The sequence below is a fragment of the Salmo salar genome, chromosome 17 (assembly GCF_965601325.2).
Source record: "Salmo salar chromosome 17, fSalSal1, whole genome shotgun sequence".
Taxonomy (NCBI): Eukaryota; Metazoa; Chordata; class Actinopteri; order Salmoniformes; family Salmonidae; genus Salmo; species Salmo salar.
Genome location: NC_138307.1, coordinates 55547653 through 55566618, shown reverse-complemented (window position 1 = coordinate 55566618; position 18966 = coordinate 55547653). Strand labels below are relative to the sequence as shown.

Genomic DNA, 18966 nt, shown 5'->3' with positions numbered 1-18966 from the left:
GGTTATGGTGCAGGGGCTACCATAGAGCACGACATCAATGAGGAGATCCTATTCAAGGTGGGGATGTGGGCGCAACGTAGGAATGGATGAGGCCAAAAAGAATACAAGCTGCATTCAATAAGCAATATTCCTGAACTGCACAACTTCACATCAGAGAAGGGGAGACCTAGAGGAACCAGAATGGGAGGTGTGTCTTCCGTATGCTCTCCGCTACCACCCCTAACTCTTAATCAGAACCAGCCGCTTCGTCATTATAAAACTATCTGATGAGACAAGAATGAGGGAAAGAGAGAGGAGGAGGAGGATGAGGAGGAGGAGTGTAGGGGGGTAACCAAAAAACGCAGACATTTAGAATCCCCAAACCACAGAGAGATAGATAGTACATAGCCGGTAATTAGAGATCAGGGTCATCAGGGCCTAGCCAGGGGGACTTGCCCGACAACTGCCCTAGATAGAGTGATCCCCGCTGGGGAAGGTTTCATAACTCTAGGCTTGGCTCTCTCGGTGAAGGCCTCTACTAATTTGGACTAGGCTCCTGGCAGGCAGTAAGGCTTTCTAAGACATGGTTCCAAGGGGAACTCAGACTGACCTCGGGTCAGGAGACATGTCTTGTTCAACAGAGCCTCTAATCCTGTGTTTGTACAAATGGTGTGAGACCAGATGAGTGGAATGGCATTAATAAGTTCACAGAGTTAGTTACTCCAGAGAAATGAAGCAAAGAACTGAGGTGCACTGTCTTTTTGTTTGCTGAGTGTCTGTATGTGTGTATAGGTGTTTGTCTTTTGTAGGTGTGTGAGTGTGAGTGTGCGTGTGCGTGTGAGAGAGAGCCAATGTGTGAAGGTGTGCTTTATTTGTTTTCATGTGTTTGGATGCTTCTGAGTGTGTGTCTATGCGTGTTTGTGTGCATGGCAAAGTGTGTTTGCTCAGGCAGGAAGTTGAGAAGTGTGTTGGAGAGAGGCTAAGGTGGGGGAACAATAAACAAACAACGACTCCATTCTCCCCCATGCTGAGCCTGTCTAATTCACTTACCCAGAGCAGCGGGGTCACAGAGCGGGTGTGTGTGTGTGTGTGTTTGTGCTTTACATGTGTGTTTATGGTGTACGTGCCTAATCATGTGTGTGTGTGTGTGTGTGTGTGTGTGTGTGTGTGTGTGTGTGTGTGTGTGTGTGTGTGTGTGTGTGTGTGTGTGTGTGTGTGTGTGTGTGTGTGTGTGTGTGTGTGTGTGTGTGTGTGTGTGTGTGTGTGTGTGTTTGTGTGTGTGTGTACATTTCAGCTTTTCAGGGTGAGTGTGTGTTTATGGTCTAGGTGTCTGTATTAGTAGTGTTTACACTGCGGTTACACAAATCTCGGACACTGAGCAGGACTAACTAGCAGGTTTTATTCTAGGCTTTGACCGTACAGGGCTCTGTTTCTCTCTGCACTCACTCGCATTCGTACTGATAGATCCAGAACAAGCTATACACTCACAGTACACATAGCGTTAGGGCAAAGTTCAATTCTCTCACGTTCTCTCGCAGTGACACCTCTGCCTATATGCAGACTACGAACTGCCACTAGGCCCGTGCTCAGGGGCCCTGACCTCCAGTGGGACCCCATTGATTTTGTTAGCCACTCGTAATTCATGGCAAAATGTGTAGAACTGCAGGGAATTATCTTTGAAAATGCAACATTTTCTCTCCATCCCTGGAAAAAACAAATCTCGCTAGGGGCCCCCCAACCAAATCTCGCTTAGGGCAGCCAAAACGCGGCCCTCTTCTCTTGTCAGCACAAAATGTAACATTCAGGACCGTTCACCCATTAGCAAGAAATGTGACACATACAGTAGAGCATAAAAACAACATTGTACTTTTCTTTTCCTACTACCATTGCCTTTGCTGATAACTTGGGAAAATGTACTTACTACGATTGTGATATGTGGTTGGTTGCCTCACCTAGCTATCTTAAGATGGATGCACCAACTGTACGTCACTGTGGATAAGAGCGTCTGCTAACTGACTAAAATGTAAATGTAAAATTTAATAACTGTTTTGTGTGAAACTCAAACTGCTCTCAGACCTGCTATCCTCTACAGCGTAGTTAATTGGTCCCGACACCTCGAGTTCCCCTGATTCAGCCAAACCCCTTCCCAGCAAGGCGCTGGAGATGGGTGTGCTGCAGACTGCAGTGTGGAGGCAGTGGGTTTCTGGCTGTTGTAACAGCATGGAGAGTGTCAGAGTAGAGAACACAGCAGCGAGGAACTCAATAAGTGAAAACACATGTAGCATGCCGCATTTCCTGGCAAACACATTATTGTGTGTGTGTGTGTGTGTGTGTGTGTGTGTGTGTGCGTGTGTGCGTGTGTGCGTGTGTGCGTGTGTGCGTGTGTGCGTGTGTGTGTGTGTGTGTGTGTGTGTGTGTGTGTGTGTGTGTGTGTGTGTACTCATGTATGTTGTTAAGGAGCAACAGGAACAAGGCAGAGGCCTCTCTGTTAGAAGTAAGGGCGGACAGTAAAACAGTGAAAGTAAAGCGTATTGTCCGTAAATTAAGGAAAGGTTTGCTCGTGGCTTGAGTCCATGCCTTGTCCAATGGTATATTTACACTAGAATACAACAATAAGCCAGGATTAAGCAACAGGGAACGGAGAGGGTTTGGACACACACACACACACACACACACACACACACACACACACACACACACACACACACACACACACACACACACACACACACACACACACACACACACACACACACACACACACACGATTCCACAGCAACGTTAACACAGCATCCTATCCTGAGGTTGATACCATCTCCTCAGAGTGAAATGTTGCCCATCAGATTTTACCCGACACACCCCTCTATCCACCCCCTCTGAATGGCCCTCTCTCACCCTCACACTACCTGGTCACAGACCCCCCAGGGCCAGTAAATCACACCTCAGCCTAAAAGAGGCACATTAAACAGGTATGAGTTGGTCGAAAAAGGTACTAGTTTATACTACTGGCCAGTTGTACAGGGCTCATTAAACATAATGACCCATTTTGAGTTGTGCGTGTGCATTGAGTGTATGATGGTGTGTGTGTGTGTGTGTTTATGGAACACAAACAAATATGAGGGTCAGGTACAGCTCTTTGGCAGTGTGGGAGAATGCTTTGGGGGTTTATGTTCCTCTCCGGTTAGTTTTTCAAAATCGCCAAGAGACCCCTCACACACTCACTCTCTGCCATGTATTTGTTTAGTATCCTTTTGCCTCACACCTCTGTTTTCATACGGCTCCTGGCAGTAGTGGGGTTTGCGCAAGGAAGCCACACTGAGCTGAGAACAGTCTAGATGACAGCTAATGAAACTTATGGAATATGTATTGCCATATACTGAGGTGGGCGAAACAACAGTAAAAAACAACAAACCACTCTGTCACATTGAGTAGTGCTGAGCCCTCTTTCCCGTTCCACAGTCTGTGGATACAGCCCGGTCTCATAGACTAGACATAACATAGTACATGTACATCCTGGACACTCAAATTAGTATTATACTGTATGTTACATTTGATATGGTTACATAAGACAGAAGGTTACTTAAAACAAAAAAGAAAGGAGGGTGCTTGGTCTTGATGGATGGGTGGGCATACAATGCGAATGTCTAGTAACGCAAAGGTTGCGTGTTCAAATCTCATCACGAACAACTTCATCATTTTAGCAACTTTTCAGCTTCTTACTACTTTTTAGCTACTTTGCAACTACTTAGCATGTTGGCTAACCCTTCCCCTAACCCTAACCTTAATCCTAACCCCTAAACTTGCTAACGTTAGCCAGCTAGCTAATGTTAGTGATAACCACCTAGCTACCGTTAACCACAGCAAATTAGAATTCGTAATATATCTTACGTTTTGCAAATTCATAACATGTTGTATGTTTTGGAAATTTGTAACATATTGTACGCTTTGCAAATTCGTAACATATCATACCAATTGTCATTTGTAACATATCATACGAAATGGATGATGGACATCCACAAATGAATGCATGCCATATTAAACGTAACATATCATACTAAATGTAGTGTCTCGGATTTACGTACAAAAAGGTACAAAATGCTGAGACCAGGTTGGTGGATAGAGAACTCTGTAGTGATGACACTCTGTGTTTGTATGTCGTCTGAGGCTTCCTACATCTCTCATCCTCACGTCACTCCCTGATAATCCTATAAGCTGCATTGTGTGTGTGTGTGTGTATGTGTGTGTGTCAGCTTTGTTCAAAGTGACCCACAGTCGGACATCAGGAAAAAAGTAACTCACCGCTCTCTAAGCATTGACCAGCTCACTCTTGCTTGTCTCTACGTGTCTCTACTGTAGAGGCAAAGTATTGCGGGTAAACATGGTTTGGCAGTTGTTGTCATGGTTATAGTGAATCGTAGTGGATGTAGCTATGTTGATTCTCTGTGTACTGTTGTCCCATGACTAAATGCTCCCTCTCCCCCTCTCCCTCCCTCCCTGTCATGTAGGCCTGTGTCCTGACTGGGAGACGTGGGATCCTAGCCAGCCTGTGGAGAATGCCAGGGAGGCCATGCAGCAGGCTGACGACTGGCTCGGAGTGCCCCAGGTAACATCACCACACCACCTACACTCAGCTTCACTCCTGGTCTCATCTGGTTTAGTTCACATAACCTGAACTCATTTGTACTAGTTAAACTCTTCTAGTTAAACTCATATCCACATACTTGGTTTAGACTCAGACGCAGTCTTTGATAGCACTTTATGGCTTAAAGATTGGTCAAATGTATTATGATGTGTTTATAAATGCACTGTAAGACTTGTCATAAGCCTGTATGAACAATCTGTTCTTTGAGTGAGTGAGTTGGAGTTGGTGGGTGTGTCCCAGGTGACAATCCATAGCCACATAGGCCAATGTGGATAAGTGTATGTGGGACTGCTAATTTCTTCAGTATGTGGTTGTGGAGGTACATTGGCAGGCTGCTGTACTGGGCTGGGTCTTGGAGAGAGGAGAGGCCAGGCTGGCATCAGGTTAGGCTGGATTCTGAAGAGGCGAGGGTGGGTTAGCCAATGCCACAACCAGGACCACTGGAGCGTGTTCATATGAAACCACAAACAGTTTCCCCAGTCCCACACTAGTCTATAACACTTCTAGATTCCAAGATGGAAAACATGAACAGAAGCTCTATATTCCCTGTGTGTGTGTGTGTGTGTGTGTGTGTGTGTGTGTGTGTGTGTGTGTGTGTGTGTGTGTGTGTGTGTGTGTGTGTGTGTGTGTGTGTGTGTGTGTGTGTGTGTGTGTGTGTGTGTGTGTGTGTGTGTGTGTGCGTGCGTGCGCGTGCGTGTGTGTGGGTGTGTGTGTATGTGTTTAGTGGTTTTTGCCCACTTGTCCAGGGGCAACCTGTGTTTTATTTTGTCAATAAGCACTTACTTCAGTGTATTAATTGGCCCAAACATTTGTTACCATTAGCTGAAACAACCTTCTGCTCATTAGTCAATGATTTTAACGCAGACCAAGGGAACCTGCAACTCTTCATAGAGAAATGAGGGGAGGAGAGAGAAAGGAGATATATGGCAACATGAATATAAGGGATTAGAAGGATTGGTGAGACCATGACGGGCCTTGCTATTTTCTCAGGCTGTTCTTAATAACTATATGCATGTGTATAGTGGAGGGAGTGTGTGTGTGTGTGTGTGTGTGTGTGTGTGTGTACATGTGTACGTGTGTACGTTGCATTTGAGCTTATATGGGAGGGTCCAGGCCATCCCTGTATGGTAGAATGGGGGCAATCCCAGCATGCTTAGAGCCCGGGTCACATGGTGGGAGTAATAAGGTCGTGGGATGTGTTTACATCTTGAACAACTGCACCAGGGTCAGCTCTTATTACCCCTGTCTAACCTTAAACATTGTGATCCCCAAAACACACCACTGACCCTGTATCAGTCGAGGAACACACAGAGAGTAGCATAGTGGTTAACCCAGTGTGTGGCCATGCTAAATAATGTCTGGTCTATTTTCAGGCTCACCCCCTGGCCCTACAGCCAAGGGTTAAATATAGCTAGAACACCCTCTGACACCCCTCAGAGAGAGAGAGAGAGAGAGAGAGAGAGAGAGAGAGAGAGAGAGGAGAGAGAGAGAGAGAGAGAGAGAGAGAGAGAGAAGAGAGAGAGAGAGAGAGAGAGAGAGAGAGAGAGAGAGAGAGAGAGAGAGAGAGAGAGAGAGAGAGAGAGAGAGAGAGAGAAAGAGAGAGAGAGAGAGAGAGAGAGAGAGAGAGAGAGAGAGAGAGAGAGAGAGAGAGAGAGAGAGAGAGAGAGAGAGAGAGAGAGAGAGAGATCCAAATGGATGACTATAAAGGGAAAAGGGAGAAAATTGGCCATTTTGACACAATGGGATGTGGGATGACATTCCCAGTCTGGAAACAGAGAACATATTGACCCTTCAACAAGGTTGGGAAAGTCCTGAAGTCATTTTGACTGGCTTCATTTGGCAAACTCATTATTTCTTCTGACCATGGGGCATGGTTTAAGAGCTCTTGAAAATGTCAGTATGATTTCAGCATTATACATTGGGAGTAGAATACCTATAGTAAGAGTCTATGTATGTATGTATGTATGTATGTATGTATGTATGTATGTATGTATGTATGTATGTATGTATGTATGTATGTATGTATGTATGTACGTACGTATGTATGTACGTATGTACGTACAGGTATGCCTGAAGCAGTGGCACCTCTTTAGCATGTACAGCCTGTTTCCTCTCAGAGCCACACACCCTATGGGTATGTAGGTTGTAAATTAGCATGTGTGTGTGAGAGTATGTGAACATGTGTGTGTTTCAACCTGTAAGTCCCCATGTGGTGGTTGTGTATAATTGTGGACTCCATTATCCAGGGAGCTGTTTAAACACAGACATTTTGTGTGCCTAACAGCTGCTGCAGAACTTGACATCGCTCTCTCTTTCTTTCTTTCTCTCTCTCTCTCTCTCTCTCTCTCTTTCTCTCTTTCTCTCTCTCTCTCTCTCTCTCTCTCTCTAATATTTATATTTTTCCTTACATCTCCCCCCTCTTTCTTTCTCTATATCACTTCCATCTCTTTTCCACACTTGCTCTCATTGTCCTGCTCTCTCCTTCCCCTTCCCCTTCTCCCTCTGCTTTCTCCTCCCCCCTCTCCCTCTGTTCTCTCTTTTCTCCTCTCCCTCTCTCCTTTCCCCCTTTCTCTCTACTCAAACCTCACTCCTGTCGCTCACTCTAGCTCCACGTAGGGGAACTTTCTTTCTCTATAAAACATTAAACCACTCCAACATGATTTCCTGGTGGCATTTCTCGCTTTTCTATTCCCCCTCTCCTCATCCTCTTTCCACTGCGATCATAAGGAAAACACATTGTGATGTTGGACAATACAATTAGCCTTTAATTCCATCAGAGCTGCTGCTTTTGATTCCACTGCCCTGGTTTTCTCAGTCCTTTCACCAGCCTGTTCTTTTACATCAACTTTATAGGCAGAGAGAGAGACTTATTAGGCTATATGTCTATTGGATGTCTTTCTTTGTTGTGCTTTCAATTGAAGTAAGTTCTTTATCCTCAGGTTAGTAGTTATTAATACAATATTTATTGTAACGTTATTAAATCATGCTTTGATTATGTGTTAGGAGAAACAGGAAGTGACGTGATAACCTTTGACCCCTGTGCGTGCGGCGTCTCTTCCTGTCCCCCTCTTCTTATTAAATCAGGCTTTGATTGTGTACAGAGAGGAAGAGGAAGAGAGAAGCCGAACTTGGTGGAAAATCTGTCTCCCTCGAGCAGGAGGTGTTTTTTCATTGTTTCGCCCACCAATCAAGAAGTTTTTGTATGGAGGTCAATGAGAGAGTGTTACATTTTGTCAACAAAAAACTGCCTTGTTTGCTACGTGATGTTTATTTGATCAAATAGAAGTTTCGTAATTCTTAAGTTGTTTTGAGTGTACTAATATAAGTAGGAAACATGACATCACGTCAACTTGATATCGGGGTTGTCTCGAGATGGCTATGCATATTCATGGCATGAGGCTAGTAGCATAGCCTCTTTCTCCATTGAATACAGGTTGTTGAACTCAACAATCCTCATCGAATATTCAGAAAAGGATTACAATAATGAGATGTATCCACCAATCCAAAAAAAGGATAGGCTGGAGTTAGACAGCCCTCCGTGTCGCTTTGTGGACAACGACTCCCATTGTTAGAGACGTGTATCTTGTATCTTGTGAGTATAACCATAGAGAAACAGGATGTGATGATAACCTTTGACCCTGTGCACCGTCTATTGTCTTCTCCCTCTCTGTAGGTGATAGCCCCTGAGGAAATAGTGGATCCCAATGTGGACGAGCACTCGGTGATGACCTACCTGTCCCAGTTTCCCAAATCCAAGCTGAAGCCTGGCGCCCCGCTGCGCTCCAAGACTCTGCACCCCAAGAAGGCCAAGGCCTACGGACCAGGTGAGAGAGAGAGACTGGGAACAACTGACTTCCTTCAAAGACTTCTTTAACTTTTTTATCTATCAGTAAATTATCTGTGCTCCCGACAGGACTGACCTCTATAATATATAAACAACTATTGGAAAGCTCATATTCTGAGCTAGCCATTCAAAAATATGGTCCACAGATCTAATTGAATCTGAAAGACCCTTTAACTGGAACAGAATATGGAAAAAATATGACCTTGGCATCCCATAATCCAAACCATCAATTTGCACATTTTAAGTTTATTCACAGATTGTATTTAACACCAAGGAAATTGGCCCCAACTCCCAACTGTTCACTGTGTCCTCTAATCAGGTAGGCACATTCCTCCATATGATGTGGGAGCGTCCTGTAGGTAAATGCTTCTGGGCAAAGTTACAAAATGAATTTAGAAGTGCATGAACGTAAATATTCAATGCTTTGCGTCTATTATGTTACTTAACGATGACAGCTCCTTGAATCTCTCAATCAATCAGAGATGATTACTACTGGCAGGCAGCACTGACACAAAGAATCTGTTAGCTCTTAGATGGTAATCACCTCACTCTCTCCTAATCGCCAGTGCATACAGTTATTATTGACAGCGAGAATGAATGGTGCTAGTCAAGGAACAACATTGCTCAACATTGACATTATCCCACCCCGGGTTAGCCACTATTGGCTTAAAAAGCCAAACCTACCACTATCTGCCAATTAATTTCCAGCAATATTGACCCTGTCTGTCTGTGTGGTGAGCATGTTCGTGTCTATCTCTCCGTGTGTGGCCAGTTGATGTGATAACCGTCTTGTGGGTTGACAGAAATACTTTCCCCAAAGCCTTCTCAATTAAATGTGCACACTTACCTGGCAGAAGTATATCATGAGTAACTATATAATTTGTATCTATTATTTGTTATTTTCAAACTTTTCCATGAAAATGTAAAAATTCTATATGGGGGATTGTAAATGATGCACACAATTACATTGATAGAAGCCACAATCTATTTGCAATATTAAAGCTGATACACCTCCAAAAGAATACAAAAACAATAATAACAATAAATTTGCCACGAAATGAGCAGCAGCAGTACAGAACCATCGTTAGACCGGCACATAAAACGGCACATTCCTCACTCGCTAAATGCACAATTAAAGGGCCAGATGCACAAATAAAGGGGAATTACACTCACTTTTACTTTTCTTCCAGACCAAAACAAATGGTCTTCTAATGTAATTTAACCATAGAAATGGACTCAGAACATCCAATTTCGTTATTTCTCTATGAACATTTGTAATTTTGAGAGTGAAACAAGGAAAAATTAAACTGAGAAAACAATCTGGAAAAATATAAAACATAATTTGGGAAAAATCACAGATAGACTTGTTTATTAACAATTATTTTACCAGGTATATTGACAGAAAACATAGTGTACTACTTTCTCTTGTACACTAAGGACCCGGGGTTGAATTGAGACATGTTGGCTGGGTGGGGTTGGGGGAATGGAATGGGAGGTTGGGGGTAGAAGCCCTCTTGTTTTTATTTTCTTACCCTGTTGATACGGAATGTATTATTACTTAAACTCTGTATGTATTTCTTACATTTTTTTCCCTTCTTTTGAGTGGCAGCCTACGGGTATATGTTTTATAAACGTATAATTTGAAATGGTCAATAAAATAAAATCAAATTGTATTAGTCACATGCGCCGAATACAACAGGTGTAGACCTTACAGTGAAATGCTGAATACAACAGGTGTAGACCTTACTGTGAAATGCTTACTTACGAGTCCCTAACTGACAGAGAAGTTTCAAAAAATATGGATAAGAATAAGAGATAAAAGTAACAAGTAATTAAAGAGGAGTAGTAAAAAAAATAATAGTTGAGATAGTACAGTTGAAGTCAGAAGTTTACATACACCTTAGCTAAATACATTTAAACTCAGTTTTTCACAATTCCTGACATTTAATCCTAGTAGAAATTCCCTGTTTTAGCTCAGTTAGGATCCCCACTTTATTTTAAGAATGTGAAATGTCAGAATAATAGTAGAGAGAATGATTTATTTCAGCTTTTATTTCTTTCATCACATTTCCAGTGGGTCAGAAGTTTACATACACTCAATTAGTATTTGGTAGCATTGCCTTTAAATTCTTTATCTTGGGTTAAACGTTTCAGGTAGCCTTCCACAAGCTTCCCACAGTAAGTTGGGTGAATTTTGGCCCATTCCTCCTGACAGAGCTGGTGTAACTGAGTCAGGTTTGTAGGCCTCCTTGCTCGCACACGCTTTTTCAGTTCTGCCCACAGATTTTCTATAGGATTGAGGTCAGGGCTTTGTGATGGCCACTCCAATACCTTGTCGTTAAGCCATTTTGCCACAATTTTGGAAGTATGCTTGGGGTCATTGTCCATTTGGAAGACCCATTTGCGACCAAGCTTTAACTTCCTGACTGATGTCTTGAGATGTTGCTTCAATATATCCACATCATTTTCTTTCCTCATGATGTTATCTATTTTGTGAAGTGCACCAGTCCCTCCTGCAGCAAAGCACCCCCACAACATGATGCTGCCACCCCCGTGTTTCACGGTTGGGATGGTGTTCTTCGGCTTGCAAGCCTCCCCCTGTTTCCTCCAAACATAACAATGGTCATTATGGCCAAACAGTTCTATTTTTGTTTCATCAGACCAGAGGACATTTCTCCAAAGTACCATCTTTGTCCCCATGTGCGGTTACAAACCATAGTCTGGCTTTTTTTATGGCGGTTTTGGAGCAGTGGCTTCTTCCTTGCTGAGCGGCCTTTCAGGTTATGTCGATGTAGGACTTGTTTTACTGTGGATAAAAATACTTTTGAACCTGTTTCCTCCAGCATCTTCACAAGGTCCTTTGCTGTTGTTCTGGGATTGATTTGCACTTTTCGCACCAAAGCACATTAATCTCTACGAGACTGAAACCGTCTCCTACCTGAGCAGTATGACGGCTGAGTGGTCCCATGGTGTTTATACTTGCGTACTATTGTTAGTACAGATGAACGTGGTACCTTCAGGCATTTGGAAATTGCTCTCAAGGATGAACCAGACTTGTGGAGGTCTACAATTTTTTTCTGAGGTCTTGGCTGATTTCTTTTGATTTTCCCATGATGTCAAGCAAAGAGGCACTGAGTTTGAAGGTAGGCCTTGAAACACATCCACAGGTACACCTCGAATTGACTCAAATTATGTCAATTAGCCTATCAGAAGCTTCTAAAGCCATGACATCATTTTCTGGAATTGTCCAAGCTGTTTCTAGGCACAGTCAACTTAATGTATGTAAACTTCTGACCCACTGGAATTGTGATACAGTGAATTATAAGTGAAATAATCTGTCTGTAAACAATCGTTGGAAAAATTACTTGTGTCATACACAAAGTAGATGTCCTACTATACTTTGTTAACAATAAATTTGTGGAGCGGTTGAAAAACGGGTTTTAATGACTCCAACCTAAGTGTATGTAAACTTCCGTCTTCAACTGTATGTACATGTAGGTTGAGTTAATTAAAGTGACTATGCATAGATGACAACAGAGAGTGGCAGTGATGTGGAGAGGGGAGGAGAGGGGCAATGTGAATAGTCTGGGTAGCTATTTGACTAGATATTCAGGGGTCTTATTGCTTGGGGGTAGAAGCTGTTTAGAAGCCTCTTGGACCTAGACTTGGCGCTCCGGTACCGCTTGCCGTGTGGTAGCAGCGAGAACAGTCTATGACTTGGGTGGCTGGAGTTTTTGACTATTTTTAGGGCCTTCCTCTGACACCGATTGGTAAAGAGGTCCTGGATGGCAGGAAGCTTGGCCCCAGTGATGTATTGGGTCGTACGCACTACCCTCTGTAGTGCCTTGCGGTTGGAGGCAGAGCAGTTGCCATACCAGGCAGGGATGCAACCAGTCAGGATGCTCTCGATGGAGTAGCTGTAGAAACTTTTGAGGATCTGAAGACCTATTCCAAATCTTTTCAGTCTCCTGAGGGGGAATAGGTTTTGTCCCGCCTGCTTCACGACTGTCATGGTGTGCTTGCACCCCTGCAATAAAAAATAGCAAAACAAATAAAACATTGGTAAAAAAACTGACTTCCTTTACAATCTACATCTTCTAAAGGCTCAATCGCCCAAAGGCCTTCTGGTTTATTCTGTATAGATATACTGTATATTAGGTGCAAGAATTATTGTTGAAAAGGAAGGTGTTTCATCCTGTTTACATCTGTCAGCACAGAATAAGTGACAGAGGGCTCTTACATCTCCATCCTTTCCCCCATCAGGTATTGATCCCAGAGGTAACATGGTGCTGAAGCCGGCTGAGTTCATAGTGGAGACAGTGGAGGCAGGGCTAGGGGAGGTGCTGGTCTACGTGGAGGACTCAGAGGGACACACAGAGGAGGTGGGGCACTCACATTAACCCTTAACTCCTCAATCCCTTACTCCTCTATCCTAAAGTTGCTGTTCATTTGCCCCATTTGCTGTTCATTTGCCCACACAGTTCTTCACATCCAGCTTCTATCTCTCTCCTTTCTCCCATCTTTCCCCTCTCTTTCTGTTCCAGGCCAGAGTGATCCCCAACAATGACAAGAACAGGACGTACTCTGTCATCTATCTGCCCAAAGTGGAGGGCCTTCACAAGGTAACACACTTACAGTACCCGTATATATATATATGAAAATATTTTAAATCTTAGTTTATAAACTTCAGTAGTATGGGATTTCCTCCAGCGGTCTAACAGGGGTCTATCCATGTTCCTCTCCCAGGTGAAGGTGCTGTTCGCTGGGCAGGACATAGACAGGAGTCCCTTTGTAGTGAGTGTGTCCAAGGCCATGGGAGACCCCAACAAGGTGCAGGCCAGAGGACCAGGACTGGAGCCTGTAGGCAACGTGGCTAACAAGCCTACCTACTTCGACATCTACACAGCAGGTAACACACACATACACATCTGGGGAGGACCATGTTCACGGTATGGAAGTAGATCATCTATCTACCTTTCCTGTTGAAATCCCCTAGTTTCGTCAATAGGGTTGTAAATAAATCTAAGGATCTTTCAGAATGATCATTAGCTTTGCAATATTAGCTGATATTTATTCCTTCAATCATGATGACAAAGTACATGTATGTATTTGTTCTCTCTAATGTCCTCCAGTGTTACGTCCATTTCTGTCCCCTGAACACACAGTAGAAGGTGTTAGCACATCTCTTTTTGTCCTCAGGTGCCGGTGCTGGAGACGTGGGTGTGATCATCGTGGACTCCCAGGGCAGAAGAGACACCGTTGAGATCATTCTGGAAAACAAGGGGGACAGTATTTTCCGTTGCACCTATTGCCCTATCCTGAAGGGGCCTCATGTTATCTACGTGACATTTGCTGGGCAGCAGATACCCAGAAGCCCTTTCACTGTCCACATCTCAGAGGGTAACACACACACACACACACACACACACACACACACACACACACACACACACACACACACACACACACACACACACACACACACACACACACACACACACACACACACACACACACACACACACAAATACAGATTTTTTCCCTCTCTCTCTTTCTAATCTGAGTAACATTGAGTTTTAATGTCTAGACTGACCTCACTACTAAACATTTGATCTCCATAACAGACAGGCCACCGACATGGTCTGAAGTCTTTTGGGTCCTTCTGAAAATTGTTGGGTTAGGGTTGGTGAACTCTTGGTTTGTGAGAGGATGGGTTCTGAGTGTTGGGGAGGCAGGGTTCTAAGCTGTGGGTTCTGGTGGTTCTCCAGAATGACCCTGTCCTGTTCCTACGTGTGTGTCATGTTGTTGTTATTCCTCCATGCAGCTCCACCGAGCGCCCTGCCCCCTGGCTCTCCGGTGCAGATAGTGCCCCAGTCCATACGCACCCCACCCACAGACAAGGCCAAGAGAGTGCCCCCCCCAACACCGCCCAAACCCAGGCGACCAAGTTAGTACAGGCCTGCCCGTGGAGGAGAGACCGGAGCCTGCCTGCGCCAGCCTGGTCCCCCCTAAACTCAAAACTATACCCCCAACCCCTTTGACGCACCACACCAGGGGTCCCCAGCTTGATGGCATGTGCTGGCGCTTAGCCCTCTGTGGCTTCATCCCCCCTTCAACCCAGGCAGCTTCCAAAGAGAGAGAATGAGAGGGAATGAGTGAGTGTGTAACTGAAAGAAGAAATGAAAGGATGAGAGAGAAAGAATGCAAGAATGAAAGAAAAGGAAGAGAGTGAATGGGAGTAAGAAATGCAGTTCCTCCTCATTTTAACAATAGAGGCAGCACCATCCATCCATGTGGTTGGCTGGTTTTGGACGGTCACCTTTACAGACGCTCGGCAGGTCTTCAACACACAGAGGTCACACACTTACAGTACATCACCTGCTTCAAAAATAGAAGTACATTGCAATTGGTCTTCCAACATTGTCTTATTGCAATAATCTTTGAATACTGCATATCAAAAAAGTTATAAAATAATCCCACACACATTCATTTTTATCCAGTTTGTAGCTCACTTTGGCTTAATATCCTGTAATACGTGATTTGATTTCTTCCATGTGTGACGTTAAATTGACTTGACGATTTAGAACAGAACTAATGAGTAACAACACCCACTAATTAACCAAAATTGATTTGAACTAAACAACAGCATCATAGCGTACCATAACACAGTTTCTTTATGATAGTTTCCCAATTCACTTTTTGATAACCCAGAAACAAACAATCCTGTTCAAGTCAAACGAAAATCGATTGTCTTAACTTTTGACCTTTGTTTCATTTGACGGGAGCGAACGTCAGCGTGACCGTCCAGACGTGTGTGAGTCTTACATACCTCATTACACTGTCTACTTGTCATCCTCATCTTCATCCCCCCCCCCCCAGACCAAAGCAATCGCTCTGTGTTCAGTCAGCCATTCACAACTTTACATTTTCTGACTAACACTGAGCATGCAAATGCTCCTCCATTTTTAGCTTCATTTTAACCTGACATTATTTAAAGCTTTTTCATAACATAACAAAACAATAACATTGTTTGTCTTCATAACCTATTATAATAAGCCTCTCTATCAAGAGGTTTTCCATACAACTATTTCACTTTTAATTCAGTTATTTTAAGTTATTTTCCTTATTTTTCTTTTGGTCATTTCTAAACTGAAGTGGTCTAAAATGATGATGAATTGGGAGAGTTAGCTGGTTATTTCTTCCTAAATACACAACATTGCTGTAATGTTTTCTTTGGCCAAGGCATTTTCACGGTCATGGTAATTAGCTAATTGAAAGCCTGCAGCATCATAACAAGATGTTAGCATAGTCATGCTAGCTATTTGTCTTTGGAATGTTTTGCCATCTAACTAGTGGTTCACCGTGTAACATCATTGTATTCAAGCGCATAGAAATGATTTCAACATGTCTTTTTGTTTTCATTCTGCCAATCTTATCCATTCAAGCCCAGTGTCTTACAGTAACCCGTCTTTGCTCTCTGTCTAGCTGTTCTGCAGGTATATAACTCCTGTTCATTGTCCATCTCTCCTGTTGCTTCTTCCCTGGCAGCCCATGCAGACTGTGCTTAATGCACCACCATTCAACCGACTAACTAACAGCCACCCTCTGCCTCAGCCTGTGTGTGTGAGTGTGTATCCTGTTATCTTCTTGTCTAACCGCGTTACTCCTCGGTGGTCCCACAGCCAGCAACCCCAACATGTGCCGGGCCTCAGGGAGAGGTCTCCAACCTAAAGGGGTGAGGGTGAAAGAGGTGGCTGACTTCAAGGTGTACACCAAGGGAGCCGGCAGCGGAGAGCTCAAGGTCACCGTCAAGGGGCCAAGTGAGTGTGTGGACATGAGTGTAGTATTTCGTATTGTTTATGACTTGCCACCCCATTAATTTACTGGTTTCATAGGGTCATTTATTCTCTTCATGAAATGTAATGGTTTTCAATGGTCTAGTTGTGATAGGAATGCTACTGTATGCTCTGGCTAGCCTTTGTCTTCTGAGCTGCTGTGTGTGACCCTTGTGTGACCTGTTTGTGACCCCCTCAGAGGGACTAGAGGAGCCTGTGAAGGTGCGTGACGTGGGAGACGGGGTGTATGAGTGTGACTACTACCCCATCATGACTGGCAAATACACCATCACCATCACCTGGGGCGGACAGACCATCCCACGCAGGTGAAACCCTATCCTCCCCCCTATTCTGCTGTGGGCACAACCACATGAAAGCTATAATGGCAGTGGTCTGAACCATTAAGGGCTTTCCAGGGGTGTCCTGGAAGGACAGATGTTGAAATAACGTAACGGAGCCGAAATGACCTGTAATGAGTCATGTTATGAAGCGTACAATTCCTGCATTCCTTATGGGTTTAATGGCTGGGGGGAGGGGGCGTGGAACTGGAAATATCACTGCTGCCCAACATCAATTACGTGAATTTGACTGACATTACAGTCAATGGGGCTATAGAGGATTTCTGTTTGACTAGACCACCCCTGACTGTATGTGTGTCTATGTACTGCATTAACATGTGTGTGTGTTTCCTGCAGCCCGTTTGAGGTGGTGGTGAGTGAGGACGTGGGGTCCCAGAAGGTGAGGGCGTGGGGTCCGGGCCTGGAGACAGGCATGGTGGGAAAGTCAGCTGACTTTGTGGTGGAGGCCATCGGCACAGAGGTGGGAACTCTGGGTAAGTCTGACGACCGTTGGAAGAGAAAGACATAGGATTATTCTATTGGCTGTTTTCCATTGAAATTCTGGCATGACTGTCAGGCAATTTACACAGATTCCATTTCCAAGCAGACACACACACACACACACACACACACACACACACACACACACACACACACACACACACACACACACACACACACACACACACACACACACACACTGGAGGCTGTCTGTAATTGTTATTAGTTGGAGAATTGGAGAGATTAAAGCCCACATTTTGGGGTCACTTGTCACGGAAACCAGCGCAAGACCTGAGGGCTTCCTGTTCCTGTCACATGATCAGTCTGACCTGCCAGCTGAGGAAAAGGTCATGACCCCTGATGATTCACCTCATCACAGTTATAATACGAATTAGGATGAACTTCCTCTTCTTTCTCTGTCTTCTACCTCCATCACAAGCGACAACAAAATCAACCTTCCAATATTTCTTAGTCTGTTGCCATCTATGCCTGTTTGTCTCTTTGTTGCCAGTGTATCTGTGTGCGTTTCTGTGTGTGTGTGAGCTTATATCTCTACCCACCTCTATATAATGTGTACCTATATCTCTCTCCCTGTCTCTGTTCATCCCCAGGTTTCTCCATCGAGGGCCCGTCGCAGGCTAAGATAGAGTGTGATGATAAGGGCGACGGGTCATGTGACGTACGTTACTGGCCCACGGAGCCTGGCGACTACGCTGTTCACGTCATCTGTGACGACGAGGACATCAAGGACAGCCCCTTTATGGCCCACATCCTCCTCACAGCCAATGACGTGTTCCCTGAAAAGGTTAGACCCCACCCCTTCACATTTACCCCACCAGCTTGCCAGCCTGAAGAACCAGAATAATAAAGTGACGTAACAGTAAGAGAATGGTAACATACTATAATAGTGACGTAATAATGACATAAAGGCTACATAAGGATGACATAACAGCATTATGAATGCCTTCTCCTTGCAGGTGAAGAGCTATGGCCCAGGTCTGGAACCGATTGGCTGCATTGTCAACAAACCAGCAGAGTTCACCATTGATGCAAGTGGAGCCGGCAGGGGCCAGCTGAAGATATACGCCCAGGATGCAGAGGGCTTCCCCATCGACATCCAGATCACAGAGAACGGAGACAGCACCTTCCTCTGTGTCTACATTCCCACCAAGCCCATCAAACACACCATCATTATCACCTGGGGAGAGGTCAACGTCCCCAACAGTCCCTTCAGGGTAAGACTGGCCACCCGTCTAACAGACTGTAGACAAATACCTGTTAGATCAGGGCTCTCCAACCCTGTTCCTGGAGAGCTACCCTCCTGTAGGTTTTCATTCCAACCCCAGTTGTAAATAACCTGATTCAGCTTATCAACCAGCTAATTATTATAATCAGGTGCGCTAGATTAGGGTTGGAGCGAAATCCTACAGGACGGTGACTCTCCAGGAACAGGGTTGAAGAGCCCTGTGTTAGATACACATACAGTACATACATGCAGTACGTCACTTACAGCATTCTATAGCAAATTCAGTGCATTTGCAAAGATAGTATACAGCTTTGTACAATGTTATAGTACTAGTAATGTATGTTCATTGCTGTGTGTGTTTGTGTGTGTGTGTGCGTGTGTGTGTGTGTCTCAGGTGACCATCGGAGAGGGCAGCCACCCAGAGAATGTGAAGGTGTATGGTCCAGGTGTGGAGAAGTCAGGTCTGAAGGCCAACGAGCCCACCTACTTCACTGTGGACTGCAGCGAGGCAGGACAAGGTGAGATGCAACAGAGAAATACAACACATAGAAGGGTCTTCACTACTCAACGTTGTAGCCGAC

General features: G+C 44.4%; 1 protein-coding gene across 8 annotated transcripts in view; it reads left to right on the top strand.

Moving 5' to 3' along the window:
* The window catches only part of LOC106576205 (filamin-C), a 77692-nt gene that overhangs the window by 33969 nt on the left and 24757 nt on the right, over positions 1-18966 (top strand). For 5 of the 8 annotated variants that reach the window (XM_045699794.2, XM_045699801.2, XM_045699798.2 and 2 more), the window contains exons 3-14: positions 4485-4582; positions 8295-8445; positions 12729-12847; positions 13010-13087; positions 13212-13374; positions 13665-13865; positions 16148-16285; positions 16500-16626; positions 16996-17132; positions 17751-17944; positions 18117-18374; positions 18780-18903. In XM_045699794.2, the coding sequence (XP_045555750.2) occupies positions 4485-4582; positions 8295-8445; positions 12729-12847; positions 13010-13087; positions 13212-13374; positions 13665-13865; positions 16148-16285; positions 16500-16626; positions 16996-17132; positions 17751-17944; positions 18117-18374; positions 18780-18903 (1788 nt within the window). Of the gene's footprint in view, positions 1-4484; positions 4583-8294; positions 8446-12728; positions 12848-13009; positions 13088-13211; positions 13375-13664; positions 13866-14289; positions 14413-14445; positions 15280-16147; positions 16286-16499; positions 16627-16995; positions 17133-17750; positions 17945-18116; positions 18375-18779; positions 18904-18966 lie in introns of those variants that run through there. The other 3 variants (XM_082963877.1, XM_045699792.2, XM_045699799.2) reach the window with 2 other exon arrangements.